The sequence below is a fragment of the Arvicola amphibius genome, chromosome 6, assembly GCF_903992535.2.
Source record: "Arvicola amphibius chromosome 6, mArvAmp1.2, whole genome shotgun sequence".
Classification (NCBI taxonomy): domain Eukaryota; kingdom Metazoa; phylum Chordata; class Mammalia; order Rodentia; family Cricetidae; genus Arvicola; species Arvicola amphibius.
Genome location: NC_052052.2, coordinates 116138716 through 116155425, shown reverse-complemented (window position 1 = coordinate 116155425; position 16710 = coordinate 116138716). Strand labels below are relative to the sequence as shown.

At 48.0% G+C, this 16710-nt stretch overlaps 1 protein-coding gene across 2 annotated transcripts in view; it reads left to right on the top strand.

Moving 5' to 3' along the window:
- Gpr137b (G protein-coupled receptor 137B) overlaps positions 1 to 16649 on the top strand; it is a 32886-nt gene extending 16237 nt beyond the window's left edge. Inside the window, exons 2-7 of one of the 2 annotated variants that reach the window (XM_038333782.1) lie at positions 3228 to 3277; positions 7892 to 8114; positions 10176 to 10325; positions 11895 to 12023; positions 13762 to 13886; positions 15710 to 16649. In XM_038333782.1, coding sequence (XP_038189710.1) covers positions 3228 to 3277; positions 7892 to 8114; positions 10176 to 10325; positions 11895 to 12023; positions 13762 to 13886; positions 15710 to 15821 — 789 coding nt within the window. In that variant the 3' untranslated portion in view covers positions 15822 to 16649. Of the gene's footprint in view, positions 1 to 3227; positions 3278 to 7891; positions 8115 to 10175; positions 10326 to 11894; positions 12024 to 13721; positions 13887 to 15709 lie in introns of those variants that run through there. The other variant, XM_038333783.1, reaches the window with a different exon arrangement.
- The last annotated feature ends 61 nt before the right edge of the window (positions 16650 to 16710 follow it).

Below are 16710 nucleotides of genomic sequence, written 5' to 3'. Positions count from 1 at the left end.
TTGTATCCATCAGGACATATGTACTGTCAACAGCTTTGTAAACTGCAACAGAGTGATTCATCTTTGCCTCCCCACCAAGGAGCTTCCTGTATTTCCAGCTGAGCTCCTAGAGTCAGTGCAGGCTCACAGAGATGGGTAGAGGGATAAGAGGCCCCAAGGACCAAGACGTCACGTGAGGCTGGTTTACATCAATCTTTAATGAAGGCCTGCAGACAGAGTGGGTGCACAGGACAGCCTGGAATTATTACCGCTTTACAACTCAGTGCAGCCGTGTATGTCTTTTAATTAATGAGGACAAAATTATGTTCAAAATCTTTATATTTGCATTGAAATATCAGTATGCTATCTATCAAATATCCGTTCTCACGTCACTAATATCTCAGTTTCAGTCGTCAGTAATGTCTGTAAACTTTAGGGAACTTAAGTTTAAGGACAAGGGAAGAGTTCTGAGCACAGTTTGAGGAGCCTGGCTGCATTCAGACGAGATGCCATTGCCACACATGCAAAGTGGGTGGAGCTTTTTGTTTTGATCTTGATTTGTTGGCTTGGGAGGATCATGGTGGTGTCCTATCATTTGGGATGACTTCTTCCCTTCCGGTAGGGAGGAGACCTTAGTGGTGAGTTAGGGTTGGTAGCTTAGTGTCATCTTTGATAGCGGCAAGTGAGAGGAGCGGCTTTCCTATTTAGTGTATTCCTTGGATTCATGTCCAGGGGCTAAAACTTGTATACATTTAAAATTTTCTCTTCCTAATTATTATTTATTTTTATTTTTATTTAATTTTTTTGGCTTTTTGAGACAGGGTTTCACTGTAGTTTTAGAGCCTGTCCTGGAACTAGCTCTTGTAGACCAGGCTGGCCTTGAACTCACAGAGATCTTCCTGCCTCTGCCTCCTGAGTGCTGGGATTAAAGGCATGCACCACCACCGCCTGGCTGTTCTTCCTAATTATTGTTGCCATTCTTGTTGGTGTTGTTACTGATTCTCAGACTGCCGTGAACACCCCATCTCTACCGCAGGGCAGTGTTCCCCAGCATCTGTTCTCTGAGCAGCCATTAGGAAGACTGACTGATGAAATGAGTGTGGAAAACTGACGTACAGCGTGTTTCTCTCAGAGACTGACGTCATAGCCGTCTTTTTAAAGGCTCAGACCTCCTGTAGGAAAACTGACGTACAGCGTGTTTCTCTCAGAGACTGACGTCATAGCCGTCTTTTTAAAGGCTCAGACCTCCTGTAGGAAAACTGACGTACAGCGTGTTTCTCTCAGAGACTGACGTCATAGCCGTCTTTTTAAAGGCTCAGACCTCCTGTAGGAAAACTGACGTACAGCGTGTTTCTCTCAGAGACTGACGTCATAGCCGTCTTTTAAAAGGCTCTGAACTCCTGTAGGAAAACTGACGTACAGCGTGTTTCTCTCAGAGACTGACGTCATAGCCGTCTTTTAAAAGGCTCTGAACTCCTGTAGGAAAACTGACGTACAGCGTGTTTCTCTTAGAGACTGACATTATAGCAGTCTTTTAAAAGGCTCTGAACTCCTGTAGGGAACAGGTATCCTCTGGGCCCCTAAGACAGGTCAGTGGGTAAAGAGATGCCTGCTGCCAAGACTGATGGCCTGGGACCATCACTTTGATCCCTGGGACCCACGTGACAGACTCAAAGATGCTCTTTGACCTCCACCTGCATGCATGGCACATCTGTGCCCATATACATGCACACACAAATGATTTAAGAAGAAAGTATGTTTTCTAATGTTTCTAAATGTATTTGCTCACATGACCATATTCTCAGTTTCCAATACTGTTTATTATTGATTACCAGTTCTGTTGGAACAGTGTAAAGGTTCTGCCTCGGAGCTAATCCTCACGCATGGGTTGTTGTGCTGATGCAGGCGAATGTTTCCAAGATGTGTATGCTGGAAACGGGAACCCTGTCCTTTGTGTGGGACTGGGAAGGGATTTTCACGGGTCTTGGCTAGGGTCATTGGGTCTCTCCTGAGTCCATTCAGTGTGTTCTTCACTGAAAGTGGGCAGGCAGAGTTGCAGGGCCAGGGACTTCTAGAAGCAAAAGAAGCATTTCCTTATTTGTAAGGTACATAGTTGGTGGGGCTGTATTGACCAAGGGACTGTGGGGACTATTTTGTGTCTCTTGAGTGAGGACACCATTCTGCACATTCCAGAGAAAGCAGACACAGCATTGGCCAAGGCTGGGAGTGAGCTGGAACCCCACAGGAGCCCAGGGTCATCCATTCGTAGTCTTTCCCATGTCTTCGTGTGACCTAGGCCACACCTGCGGCACTGCTGAGGGCAGAGATGATGGTGGCCCAGTCTGAGACTGAGTTCACTGCCTGTAAGTCTGTGCTCCCGCCAGCTGCAGTTAGAGACTCTTTTAGTAGGTCTGCATATCTGGACACATTTTCTTCAGTGGGACTGTAAGCCATCGAAGGCAGGGCTGGTCTTGGCCTTCTTTGCTGACAGCATCATGCATGGAGCTGAGCTCATGGGATAGGACCACTCACTGTGTCCAGGCTGGCAGTGTAGCTCCCAGAGGCACCATGGGTAGGGATGGTTAGTCTCAGGGTAAAGCCACCGAGCGTTGGGGACCTGTAGATAGTGAGTTAAAGAAAGCCACATACTGTGAATGAGCCCCTGACTGTAGCACAACATTAAACAAAGTGATGTATTTCCATGATAAGATAAAGCACCTTTTTTTGTATGTGACAAGAGTCTTGCCTTGGCTGGCTCTAAATTTTTGAATTTCTTGAGTGTGGGGATGGTGGTCATATATCACCATGCCTGCTTCAAAAACACCCCTTAAAAGTCATGTAGTTTCTGTCTTTTCTTGATTGGCTACTTTAACGAAGTCTCTTTTTTTTTTTTTTTTTTTTTTTTTTGGTTTTCTTCAGTACTGGGAACTGAGCCCAGGGACCTTGTTCATGTTAGGCAAGCACTTGACTGAGCTCAAGTAGTTATTAGTATGCATCCTCCGTCCTTACTTTACATTTCAAGACAAGGTTTCACTGAGCTGCTGAAGCTGACCTTAAACTCACTGTGTAGCCTGGGCAGTCCCAGAACCTGGTGCCCTCTTCACCTCAGCCTTTTGAGAATTGCTTCTCAGTGTCGGGAAAAGTGCCCGGTACCTGGCTATAAAAGGAAGGGGACATTCTAAGTGATGGTGACATCTTGTTGCTAAACACTTTATGCCCTAATCTTCCATGTTTTTCTGTCATTGCAGGTGATTTTCAAAGCCAAGTCAAAATATTCTCCAGAATTACTCAAGTATCGGTAAGTACCTCAGAACGTTGCTTCTTAGACAAAAGGTCAAAGTGTACATGAAACCTGTTTCATTTGCTGGAGTGTGTACACTTACCCTCTGTAAACACCAGACAGTCCTGCAGTGGTCCTGTTTGCCTAATGGAGTGCTCTCCTTGTTCATGAGAGCCAGCACATTGCTGGGTTTGCTGGAGTCCTGTGGAACAGTATGTACACACACACACACACACACACACACACCCCAGGCTGGAGTCCTGTGGAACAGTATGTACACACACACACACACACACACACACCCACACCCACCTCAGGTTTGTCTTGCGCTCTCTGTCCTCCTTCCTCAGCCTCCTGCTTGCTGGCTTTGCAGGTACATACACTATTTAAAACAATGTAGCTTCCAGTCGACTGCTTGCCCAGCATGCATGAAGTCTTGAGTTCAACTCCCAGTACTGTAAAAAACCAGATGTGGTGCACACCTATGATCTATCGACTTTGGAGGAGGAAGCAGAAAGATCAGAAGTCCAAAGTCATCTCAGCTAGATACCAAGTTTGAGACCGTTCTGGTTTATTCTAGAAGCCCAGGAGAAGGCCATGGTCTGAGTGAGGGACTCCCTGAGTGACATGCTCAGTTAATGGAGAAGATGATTGTGTATGTTCCTCCTGATGGTCTGCGACCTTCCCTGCATTGTCAGAGAAACTGGGCATTCTCCAAAGCTTAGAATGGCCAGATTTGGGTCAGGTGTGATGGTACACGCTTGTAATCTCAGCCCTTGGGCTACCGAGGCAGGATCCTGTGCTCGTGGTCTCCCTGTGCTGTGAATTTTGAGCTAATCTGGGCTCATGAGACCCATTTAATCAAAGACAAGAAATAACGATCAGCCAGGTGGTGGTGGCGCACGCCTTTAATCCCAGCACTCGGGAGGCAGAGGCAGGCGGATCTCTGTGAGTTCGAGGCCAGCCTGGTCTACAAGAGCTAGTTCCAGGACAGGCTCTAGAAACTACAGGGAAACCCTGTCTCGAAAAAACCAAAAAAAAAAAAAAAAAAGAAAGAAAAAAAAAGAGAAATAACGATCAAGTTTGGCTATGGGGACATAATAAAAAAAAGGGCTCAGAGAGGGCTGGGGCACATTGCAATCTTTGTGGACTTGCCCCAAAGCACTCCACCACCACGGGCACAGAACACTGGAAAAGTGAATCCTTGTGTCACCACGAAAATGTACACAAATTTCACTTCCATACAAGTGGCCTTCCACATCCGTGGAGTCAATATCAGTGGGTCAGAAATGGGCTAATGTCATGGCTCTGTGGTTATGACAGTGTACTGCTCATCCAGGGGACCCAAGTTCTATCTCCAGAACCCACATGTAGAGAGTGTAAAGAGAACCAGCTACCACAAGTTGTCCCCTGATTTCCACATGTGCTATGGCACATGTACCCACATACATACATTACATACCCCCTATGCACACTAAAAATATGACCCCCCCCGCAAAAGAAAACCTCCCAGAAAGAAATCGCATCAGTACTGAACATATACACATATTTTCTCGCCAGTCATTTGCTGTATATTGGTTATCCTGCATGACACAGACTTGATTTAGGTTATACAGGAAAATGTGCATAGGTTCTGTGTAAATAGGCCTTTTTCTGTGAGGGTTGTCCAGGCATCCTTGGATTTTGGTGTCTTTGGTGTCCTGGAATGAATCTCTTGTAGATACTGAGAGATGACTGTGTATGTAATGAGGATTCTACAGTATTTATTCAACACTCAGTCTATTTAAATGCTTTTGATTGTGTGTGAGTGAGTGAGTGTATTTGTGTTTATGGGGACGCTGAGGACGCTGGAAGTGGTGGCTCCCTCTGGAGCTGGAGTTATGTGGTGCTGTAAGCTGCCTGCTGTGGGTGCTGGGGATTGAACCCTGGTCCTCTGGATGAGCATACACTCTTATAACCACAGAGCCATCTCTGTGGCCATCGGAAGAGTTATTTTTTATCCCCAGTCTGTATCCGGGAAACGAGTTCAGAAAACTGTGCGGATTGGGAGTCTGCCCAACACTGCCTGCCTGCAGTTTGTCTGTTCTGATTCTGTCACTGATGCTGTGTCGTTCTCTGTGTGTTTCCTCCACACCATTGAGCTGGAGCTTTATCCACTAGATGCTGGGGTGTTGGGGCCAGGAGGTAGAGTATCCTTAATCTCAAAATTACAACACCAGATCACCTGAATGTGCATATGAAACGTAATTGGTTTTTGTTGTTGTTGGCACTTGGGGTCTGTTCCTGAGATACCTCACTGTAATTTATATCCCCAGCTTTTAAAACAGCTTAATTTTATAATTAATGAATTGTACTTGGGATTAAGCCAGGGCTTTGCATAGTCACAAGTGTTTTGGATGAGGGATACTCGGTTTGTAGTCAGTAGAAAGCTGTTTTATGGTCACAGCCCAGCTTGTCTGTGCTCTGCTCCGTCGTCTCCCATTACGGTGCTAACCAGGCTGACCCTGCTTAACATTTGTGGCCTCTGGATGAGTGATGCTCAACATGGGAAGAAATGAAAACGACGCTGCCTCCGCTTGCAGCTCCTCCACCCACCTCCCAGGATCTGCAGTGATGTGAGCCGTTGAGGTTTAGCGTCTTCCAGACAGAGCAGTCTGACCTCTTCTGTTTTGTGGGGTAGGGGTGGGAGTCTGGGATGGAGTTTCAGTCCCCCAGTGCTTGTGTCCAACCCCAATCACATACTCCTTCTGGTATGTCGGGATCTCATTTCTCTGGGCCACATGTTTCTCCTTCCAGGGTGTTTACACACACACTCTGAGCTCCTTGTCAGTAGAGCAGGCTGGCCTATGTGGCTTCCCCTTTTCATCAGATGAGCCGGGTGTGTGTGTGGCTCTGGGTACAAGGCTGTGCAGGGAGGCATCCACAGTCCTGTCTACCTGGAAAGATACCCTTCGTTCATGCCAAATTGTCTCCTACAAGAGGATGTTGTAGTTTGGGAGCCAGTTATCTGATGCAGGGTTTTGGGCCTGAGCCCTTTCTTCCGAGGTGAGGTTTCATGTATTCCGTTTCATTAGACTGTCACAAAGATGGATGTGAACCGCTGATCTTTTCCTGGATCATCTCAAGTGCCGGGATGACAGGCGTGTACCAGCACTGTCAGCTAACTCAGCACTGGGAATCGAACCCAGGGCCTCATACATACCAGGCTAGGACACTAGCATCTGAGCCACGTTCTTCCATCTCAGAACATACAGAACAGGGGCAGGAAACCCCGCCTGTGGTGGCGTGAGCACAGTCAGGCCTCAGGCTCTGAACCTTGAGTAGGTGGGGGTTGGCTCTTAAATCTCTCTGGTTGTCAGTCATGAGAAACCTGTGGAATTTAAGTGTGAGGGACCCAGGAAAGCAGAGACAATGGAGGGGTGCATGAGGGTCAGAGGCAGCAAAGGTCTCTGTAGCAGCTGCTGAGCTGAGCTACAGGCCGTACTGGAAGCCAAAGAGCAAAAGGCGTTGTGGGATCACGGCCTCTAACTGGTGTTGAGATTAGAAGCATAGGTCACTTGCACCAGTCTAGTGTGTGTGTGTGTGTGTGTGTGTGTGTGTGTGTGTGTGTACACACACACACGAAGGGGGCATGGTATGTGCGTGTATATGTGTCCACTTGTGCACTCAGAGGCCAGAGGAGGAAGTTGATATGGTGCGTCCAGCTCTATCCCAGTGCTTATTCTCTTGAGGTCGTCTCCCACTGACTCTGAAACTAGGCCAGACAGTTCCCATCTGTCACCCTAGCCACCTGCAGTCACTGGGGCTGCAGGTGTGTATGGTCATGCCCATTTTGTGAATGTTCCGGGGATGTGAACGAGGGCTGAGCGAAGCCCTCAATGCCAGTCCACTTTTGAGCCACATGATTTCACTCTCTTTTGCATCTCTACCATGTGGCTCTGCGGAGAGAGCTATAATGGGAGCTGTAAGAGGAGCCTGAGCCTGAGACCCCGAGCCCCAGGGAGGCGGAGCAGTCTGCGCCACGTCACCCGTGGCGGTCTCTTACACATGTGCAGCTCTGAGAAAGTGTAAGCAGAAACTGCCAGAGAAATGAACCATCTACGGCTTGGCTCTGCAGTTTGATAAGAATAATCCATTTAGCGTTTATTAGTTGCCGTGGCAGGTTTGTGTCGGGTCTCTGTGCTAGGCAAGGGTTCTGCCACTTAGCTCTGTTCCCAGCCTCAGCTGCGGCAGGTTTTTTTTTGTTTTGTTTTGTTATTTTAAAACTGTATTCATCTTATGTATGAGTGTTTTGTCTGAGTGTATGTGTGTACGCCTCATGCGGGCCTGGTTCCAGGACAGGCCAGGAGGCGACTCTTGGGCTGGAGTTACAGACAGTTGTAAGCTGTCATGTGGGTACTGGGAACTGAACTCCGGTCCTCTGGAAGGAAGAGCAGCCAGTGCTCTTAATTGCTGAGCTGTGTCTGCAGCCCCCGTGGCAGGTTTTTCCTGATGGGAGTTCTCTGCAGCTGGTGAGTGTGGGGGGAGGCATACAACACATATGCAAATGATGTGTTAACTACATCCAGCTAGTCTGCCACCCAGAATGCAGAGCTCATATGAAGTAGCATCCTGGTGTCTCCTTGTCCCCAGGTTACCCCTCTACCTGGCCTCGCTCTTCATCAGCCTTGTGTTCCTGCTGGTGAATCTGACCTGCGCTGTGTTGGTGAAGACAGGAACCTGGGAAAGGAGGGTTATCGTCTCTGTGAGAGTGGCCATCAATGACACACTCTTCGTGCTGTGTGCCGTCTCCCTCTCCATCTGCCTCTACAAAATCTCCAAGATGTCCCTAGCTAACATCTACCTGGAATCAAAGGTAAGGTGGGACCCATGTGGCAGGTTCCTTATTCTGAAAATGGCTTCCTAGCTTGCACCTAAAGCACAACAGATCTTGCTCACCCTGTGGCTCACTGAACTTTTATTTCCCGGTGGCTTAGCATACGTTAAGTGTGTAAAGTTGTTGGGAAAGCTCAGTCTGATTTAGAGCCACATCTGTTTAACTGTTAACTCATTTTTGTGGTGCTGGAGATCAAACCCAGGGCCTGTGCATGCTAGGAGACAAGGTTTTTGAAGTTGCCCCGGCTGGCTTTGAACTCAGCAAAGGCTAGCCTCAAACTTGTGGTCCTGCCCCTTAGGCCTCTGAGTAGTTAGGACTAGCAGAATGTGCCATTAGGCCTGGCTGAACCCATATCTTAATTGTCTAGTAGTATAGCTATACCAACAACTCTAACAACAAGCACTAGTCTAGTGTTGACTGTCCTTGGCCCCTTGATAAACACCCTTTATGGGGATGGGGTAATGGGCTCAAACTCAGGTACGACTCAGCTCTGTCCCCAGCCTTTAAAAAACAAAGAAAAAAAAATCATAAGACGGTCTCACTGAGTTGCCTCGGCTGGCCTTTGAACTCACTATTACCCAGGCTGGACCTAACTGGTGATCCTCCTACCTCAGCCACCATCACTATAGCTGGGATTATAGGTTTACACCTCCAGGCCTGACTTGACAAGCATTTTTAGTGGGAGTGTTAAATCCCACTTAATGGATAAGGAAACCGAGACACACCCAGAGAGGTCAGGAAGCTTGTCCCAGGTCAGCAAACGAGGGCCAGGGTTCATGGCCTCCATAGTGACTCAGATTCAGCCTTTCCTTACCGGTGGAATGTTCCCAGAGCTTGCTCTGGGACAGCCAGGGGGACTGGCCCCTCACTTCCATCCTTACCCTGATCACTCCTCTGGCCTGGCCCTGTCAGTTGTGAGGAGCCTGGGATTTCTCCAGCATCTGTACTTTTGCTGCCCTGTGACAGACCTGCTCTCGCCTTCCTTTGGAACTCTCTGGGTCTCAGTGTGCCTTTGGCCTGAAACTGCAAGGGTTGTCTTTAGGAGGGGTCAGTAGATGAAGATCCCCACCTCTAGCCCTCACAGGGCACCCCGTGATTCAGCTAGACTCATGAAAATCCTTCATTAGCTGGGCCAATTCTTTTATTTGTAAATTTTGATGAATTTTAACATTTAATTTTTGCCATAAAGTTCATTATCTTACTTCTAATACATGAGTTGTGCATAAAATTTTGAAAAAAAGCTGTTTTTAAAAGGAAGGCTTAAACGGTGGATGTCAGATATTAGCTGACCCTGTGACAGATGGTCCTTTGATTTAATGATTCTTCTTCAGTACAGGACACAGTCAGTTCTGCTTTCCTGTGGTCCTTTAATTGAGGCAGAACCTGATAAAGCTTCGTAAAGAGGGATAAGTCACAGACAACCCAAGTGACTCCATCCCAGAGGCCAAGCAGGACTCCTGTGCTCCCAGCCTTGAAGGTTCTAGACTTTGAACAAGGCCATGTGCATCCTGACCGGGGCTTGGGGGCTGTGCCAGGCAGTCAGCCAGGATCTTGTTACTGAACAGTGGGACTTAAGGGATCCGATAAGCTTTGTGACATTCTGGCTCTTAAGATCAAGGCCTTGGGGGCTGGGCTGATACCCCAGCCTGTGAAGCGCAAGCGTAAGGACCCGACTCCCCAGAAACCACATTAAATGTGGAGCACAGAAGCATGTGCTCGTAATTGAGGTGCTCAGCAGAGGGGGCAGGAGGACCAGCAAGCTCCAGGTACAGTGAGACCCTTTCTCAAGCACAGGGGAGAGTGACCCAGGAAGACACTGAGAGACACACACGGAAAGAGGCGCTTAGTGGCATCATCCCAGTCCCATGTTTTAGATGAAGGGAACAGAAGTCTGAGAGGAAGGGGGTACAGATGCAGCAGGGCCTGGGGTGGGATGCTCTGGCAGCTCTGGCTACCTTCCAAGGCTTTCATTTATCAAGGCCCACCAGGGACGGGGCTGATGCATCTGAGTGGCCCATTCCTGTTGGCTTTGTCTTCCAGGGCTCATCGGTGTGTCAGGTGACTGCCATTGGTGTCACCGTCATCTTGCTCTACACCTCTCGGGCCTGCTACAATCTGTTCATCTTGTCGTTTTCTCAGATCAAGAATGTCCACTCCTTTGATTATGACTGGTACAATGTATCAGACCAGGTCAGTGGGGGCATGACAAGGTGCTGCCTGCATGGGGAGCAGGTCAGTGGGACATGATGAGGTGCTGCCTCAGTGGGGACCAGATACAGTGATATAGTAGATACAGTGAGTGCTGCCTGCTGGAAGGCCAGACTCCCCGTTTCTGCTATTGTCTAGACGTCTTGCCCTGTGGGAGTTGATGGCCCACTGATGTGCTGACACAGATGAACCTCTATGGTAGAAAAAGAAACCCCTCTAGTAGGACTCTGTTGGATTGCTTTGCAATACTCCTTAGGGTTATCTGGAAAAACAGCAGATACCCAAAAGTGAGTAGGTCCAGGTATGAGAGCCCAGCAGTGCTCACAGCTGGAGCTGATTTAAGACCGTGAGATAAAAATAAAATGACCTCAGTGAGCTAAATCCACAATGGCTATACACATACTATCCCTGGGAAAGATGAAATCATGGCTGTAACCTAGCAACCCTGGCCAACCCTGTCCCACAGGTGCAGCAGGGAGAAAGCTGGGCAAGGATGCTCAGGTCCACGTGCCGTTTGAGGAAAACCAGACATGAGAATCCTAGACCTTAAGCAGTGGTTGATTCCAGAGGTGTTCGTTATACACATAAGGGTTTTCAAGAGCAGACCAGTAGCGCCGGTGCACACCATTCAAACCATCGCTACTGCAGACTGGTACACACCATTCAAACCATCACACTGCAGATCAGTAGCGCTGGTCCACACCATCCATTCACACCATCACACTGCAGACCAGTAGCGCCAGTACACACCATCCATTCAAACCATCGCTACTGCAGACCAGTACACACCATTCAAACCATCACTACTGCCCACTTGACCTTTTCCTCTTCCCAAACTGAAGCTTCCTCAAGCAAACAGATTTGGTTTTAACAAGTTACTTCTGTTTTTCGTTCGGCCAAGAGCTTAAAACCTCTCTGTTTGGGTGCGATGGTTTTGGTGGTTTCAAGCACCTGAACCTCCTTGGGGATTGGGTGACAGCACTGGGCTGAGCTGCGGTTGTCAAGGAGACTTGAGTGCCATCTCCCTGGGGAGGAGTGAGGCAGACTTCAAGCATGATGTGCTGGAGAAGGCTTGAGGACCAGGCTGTGGCTCAGTGTTCTCTTCCCAGTAATGGGCTGAGAAGCTGACACATCCGGTTCCTCTGGGACTTTCCCTCCATGAAGCACCCGTGGCCCTCCCCTTGGGCACTTCCTTGCTCAGGGGCTTTTCCTGGACAAACTGCCTGTGGTCAGCTCTTGTGGAGAACAGGGTGTGGCAATTGTGAAGATGAATCTGGACAGACAAGCTACTCTTTTAGGAGGAGTCTGGGCTGGGTGTGGCCTCTGGGTTCATCCCCTGAGCTGCAAAAGTAAATGAGTGGCCAGTCATAAACAGCCATCTAAATGGTATTCACTGTCCTCCAGCTGGGGCCTGACCCATCGTTGAGACCAGATTGCAAAGTGCAGGCTTTAGGGGGGCATTTCACTGTACCTAGGGGTGTTCTCTGCTCTGTGTCCTCCACCACTGGTTGCCTGAGGTCTCCTGACTTCATTTTCCCTTCTCTGGAACAGGCAGACCTGAAGAGCCAGCTGGGTGATGCTGGCTATGTAGTGTTCGGCGTGGTGCTTTTTGTGTGGGAACTCCTACCCACCACCTTGGTGGTCTACTTCTTCCGAGTGAGAAGCCCCACGAAGGACCTTGTAAGTACTCACTCTGTTTGCTGGCACCCCAGCACCCCTAATCCTCCTGAAACCAGCAAGTAGGATTTCCCTCCCAGTTTTTCAGTGAAAAGTGACCATTGTGAGGTAGGCTCTACATGACTCTTTTCAAGTAGGATCTTCTTTCTCTTAATTCTCTTAAAGAAAATGTGTTTGGGGGCTTAGCTTTATTTTACAAAAGAAATGAAAATTAAGGTACGTCTCATGGCCCGGGAACTAGTGGGAATCCTAGACCTTAAGCAGTGGTCCATCAGAGGTGGTTATCATATACTCAAGGGTTTTCAAGAGCAGACTAATGATTCCTAATGCCACACAGTGTTCAGTGGTGCAGAAGATGGAGGGAAGTATGGCACTTGGTAGGGTACATGCCTAACATGCATGAAGCCCTGGGTTTGATCTGTAATACCCCATATAAACCAGGCATGTAATCCTAATTCTGGGGAGATAGAAGCAAGAGGATCAGATATTTGGCTACGTAGTTAGTTCAAGGCCAGCCTGAGCTACATGATACTTTGTCTGAAAAAGACTGTTTGGAGACTCACTTTATCCCCAGAGTGATAGCAGCTCATCAGGGAGTGGGAGAGCGTCACAGTGACCATGCTAAAGCCACCCACTTGTGTTTGGCCACATCTGCTGAGCCAACCCTCTAGAAGAGAAAACCAAGTCAAGTTCAGAATCCCCTGGAAGCCTTGCCGCACCATACAAGCTCGGGTACAGCTTTGTCTTCCTGAGCCATACACTGGGGGGGAGGGGTGTGAGCGATGGTGGCACAGAATGATGCACATAGACACAACACAGCTCCTGGTCCATACCTGGGTAACAGCAGCTTGCTGCTCTTCTTCCTACTCGCCTCTGGGTGGTCACTGCTGAGCCAGGCACAGGAGACAGACCAAGGTGAGGGGGAGATGAAGTCCAGCCTGGCTCTGCCTTCCCTGCCAGGATGGACTCCAGCAATGCCCATGTGCATTTTTTGAGGATTCAGTTTGGGGCAAAAGAATGAAAGATCGAGGAGGGACCCCAAGAGCCCATGTGATTATACAGGTGTGTCTCCACATGCACTATCTGCTTTAGTTTGGGGGAACTTTTTGTTGTTTTGAGACAAAAAGTCTGCTGTAGAATACAGGCAGACCTTGAGACAGAACCTCTTGCCCCAGCCTCCCAAGTGCTGGGATTGTGAGTGTGAACGGCTATGCCTGGCTATTTGGATGTATCTATGAGGATATGTAATTCATATGAACAATAATTCACCATTGGAACTAAAAACGCCATTGTGATGTTTATACAGGCTTATGTTTTGCCCCTCTTCTCTCCCGGTTACCTTCGCTCCTCCTGATCTCCTTTATCTCACCAACTAGTCTGTCCTCTTCTTGCTTTCTGGTCCTTTTTTTACAAACTGCCTAGAGATCCTTAAAGAAAGCAGCCCCTCCCTCCTCCATGATGTATTTTGGGGACTGGGGATGGTAGCTCAATTGGTAGAGTGTTTGCCTACCATGCAGGGAACCTTAGGTTCAGTCCTGAGCACCTGAGAGGTAAAGGAGGAAAACCACAACTGAAGGTCATTTTTGGCTACTGAGGTTGAGGCAAGCCTGGGATTCATGAGCCCCTGTCTTGACAAGAAGAAAAAAAACCAGGCACATTAAACACTCTAGCTAATGAGGGGGTACGCCTTCCTCATGCTAGCAGGCAGTTGTGGATGCTAAGTGATAACGTCTTCTTCCAGACCAGCCCTGGGATGGTCCCCAGCCATGGGTTCAGTCCCAGGTCGTACTTCTTTGACAACCCCCGAAGATACGACAGTGATGATGATCTTGCCTGGAACATTGCTCCTCAGGGACTTCAGGGAAGGTAAGCACCTGCTTCTGGTGGAGGGAGACTACCCCTGCATAGAACTGCCCTGCATGGGACATAGCCAGCGGTGAGAGAAAACCGACAGTCTTTAGAAGATCCCCTCCCCCGGCATTCTTCCTACACAGTATTCCACGGAATGCCTGATAGCTGTGCAGGTTTTAAGGAAATCAACCTTTACTTAGAGGACTCCTCCGAGCATCCCCAGAGAGCACCAGGGCATGTGCTGCTCGGATCACTCAGTGAAATGTGATCTGGGACATCCAGGCAGACATCTCCCATCCTCTTCTAGAGCCAGAGAATACGTGAACAAATAATCACTAGAGTGAATATATTTTAAGAACCAAAATTTTGAAATTTGCCATTCTTAAAGTTATTTAGTAAGATATTCACAAATGTCGCCTCATTCAGTGTTTGCTACAACCCTATGAGGTCAGTATAATTGAGTTCTCATGGTTCAAAAGACCTGTCTGTGGGAGTCCCTTTGCTGGGTAAGCAGCGTGGCTGGCTCTGGAGCATACTCTGTCAGAACACATGGAACTGCCTCCCTTTCTTGAAAACTCATTAGCAGACTGGGCTCAGTCTGTTTTGGGGTGGGCGCTTACACGTTAGCATTCACAGCGGTGTGTGTGCTCAGGGCAGTAAACAAGCTGTACCTGGCTGCTTTCAACTATTTCCAGTCTGGATAACAGCTAGGAAAGGGATGATGGGAAGAAGCACCCGCCCGCCAGGGCCAGGGCCAGCCCTCATGGCTTCGGTTCCTGCCCGCCAGGGCCAGGAGAAGCTCTCATGGCTTCGGTTCCTCCTCACCTTGTGCGCTATCTGCCCAGTGCTTGCTTTGCTCTCTGTATAACTAACAGAGAAAGTCCTTGGGAATGAGAAGAGGGCTCTGAGAGGACCTTGGTTTGGGATACAAAGCTGAAACAGAATACGTTCCTGTCTCCCTGGAGGAGAGATCCACGATCATATAAAAATTTAAAGCAAGGTAGCAGTTAAGAAAAAACACAGAGGCCGGGCGGTGGTGGCGCACGCCTTTAATCCCAGCACTCGGGAGGCAGAGGCAGGCGGATCTCTGAGTTCGAGGCCAGCCTGGTCTACAAGAGCTAGCTCCAGGACAGGTTCTAGAAACTACAGGGAAACCCTGTCTCGAAAAACCAAAAAAAAAAAAAAGAAAAAAAAAAAAGAAAAAAAGAAAAAACACAGAGCAGCCATGTGTAGAGAGTACAGTCTCTGGAAGCAAGCCAATGTGCAAAGATTTCTTCTCAAGGGAAAATTACCCTCCCAGAGTTTGGGCTCCACTTCTGCCTAAAATTGTTCTCTTACCTAGCTACTCTGCTGTAGCATCCCTAACCTTTTCTTTCCAAAGTTAACAAGAGGAGAGTACTCACCCTGTACACAGAGCAAGAAAAGACCGTATTCCATGATAGAATACTGTGTTCTAATGAGATCTTAGATATTGCTTTTGAGAACTGTTATAGGTGTCCACTCAACCCTGACAACAGCCCAACAAGGAAATTACTAATGTCACACAGATGAGGAACTTGACTTAGAAGTTGTCTGTCCAAAATGTACGGGTAGTGCACTGTAATGCCACCTTAGGGTTTAGACACTTTTTTTTTTTTGCTAAAACTATGTTCTCTACAGTGGCTAGTTTTAGGTTCTAGTAGTTTGAGTTCTGAGCACTGCAGAGTCCAGTAGACTTGAACACAGGCCGCCAGAGCTGTGTGTAGCTGTTGGTTGGAAAATGGGCTTCAAGACACCTCGTGAAGAATTTGGGTCTGTTGCTAATGTCAAGCCACTGAACTGGTTTTATTTGTTTAAAGTTTTGCTCCAGACTACTATGATTGGGGACAACAAAGTAACAGCTCCCTGGCCCAAGCAGGAACTCTGCAGCAAGACTCCACTTTGGATCCAGACAAAGCCAGCCAAGGGTAGTACCTGCTGACAGTCCTGTGCAAGAGTCCTCTGTCGGAAACCTTCAGCCAGACAGACCGGATGACAGCTGAGTTTTTAGGGCACTTTTCCTTATGAAACAGGACTCCAGTTTTTTTGCAATAGCTTTCTCAAGGCTAGGTAGGACTAAGCAATAATTTAGAGTGAGAAACTCTTAACTTTAGTACTAGCAGAGAGCCTGGCTATTTCAGTGGGTATAATTTAAACTTTTAAAAGAGATTCTGTACTTTTATAAAGATGTATTTTATATAACTTAAATACTAATGCTAAAGTATACTAGGTTTTTTTCCCTTGTTATTGCAATGTTGTAGTTTGCACAGATTTTCATGCATAATTCACTTTAAAACGTATAGAATACGTGGTCTAACAGTTTAAAGATCCTTCCGTCTGAAGGTCATTGAAGGTCCCAGTGATTGTGAGTGCCTCGGATGGACTCCTGTAACTGCCACTCCAGTGTTGAAAGTCTAGAGGAAGCAGAGGACCGTGGTCTGTACATAACAGGCTCCACAGCAGTAGTCTCTCCTGAACCCTGCCCACAGCCTGGTGCTTCTTCACCGACAGCAATACTGTACGCACTCCAGGAACAAACGAAAGCTGTCAAGATGCACTCGCCAACACTAGTCAGCCGCCTCGGCCGTGTGGGTGGCCACTTTGTAGTTTTCTTCAGCCCAGTTTAAACTGAATACTCACTACCTCAGGAGGAAGGCAAGAGTGCCTTCCCTGACTCAGCCAGTGCTCGCTATAGCCAACAGTAAGCCACGGGCTCCCCACAGAGTGTTAACAATAAACATTTCTGGCCCTCAAGCTAAAGGACTGTGGACTCCTGACAGCTTTTCTGTAAACCATGCCTGCTACTGTATGAGCCTGACAT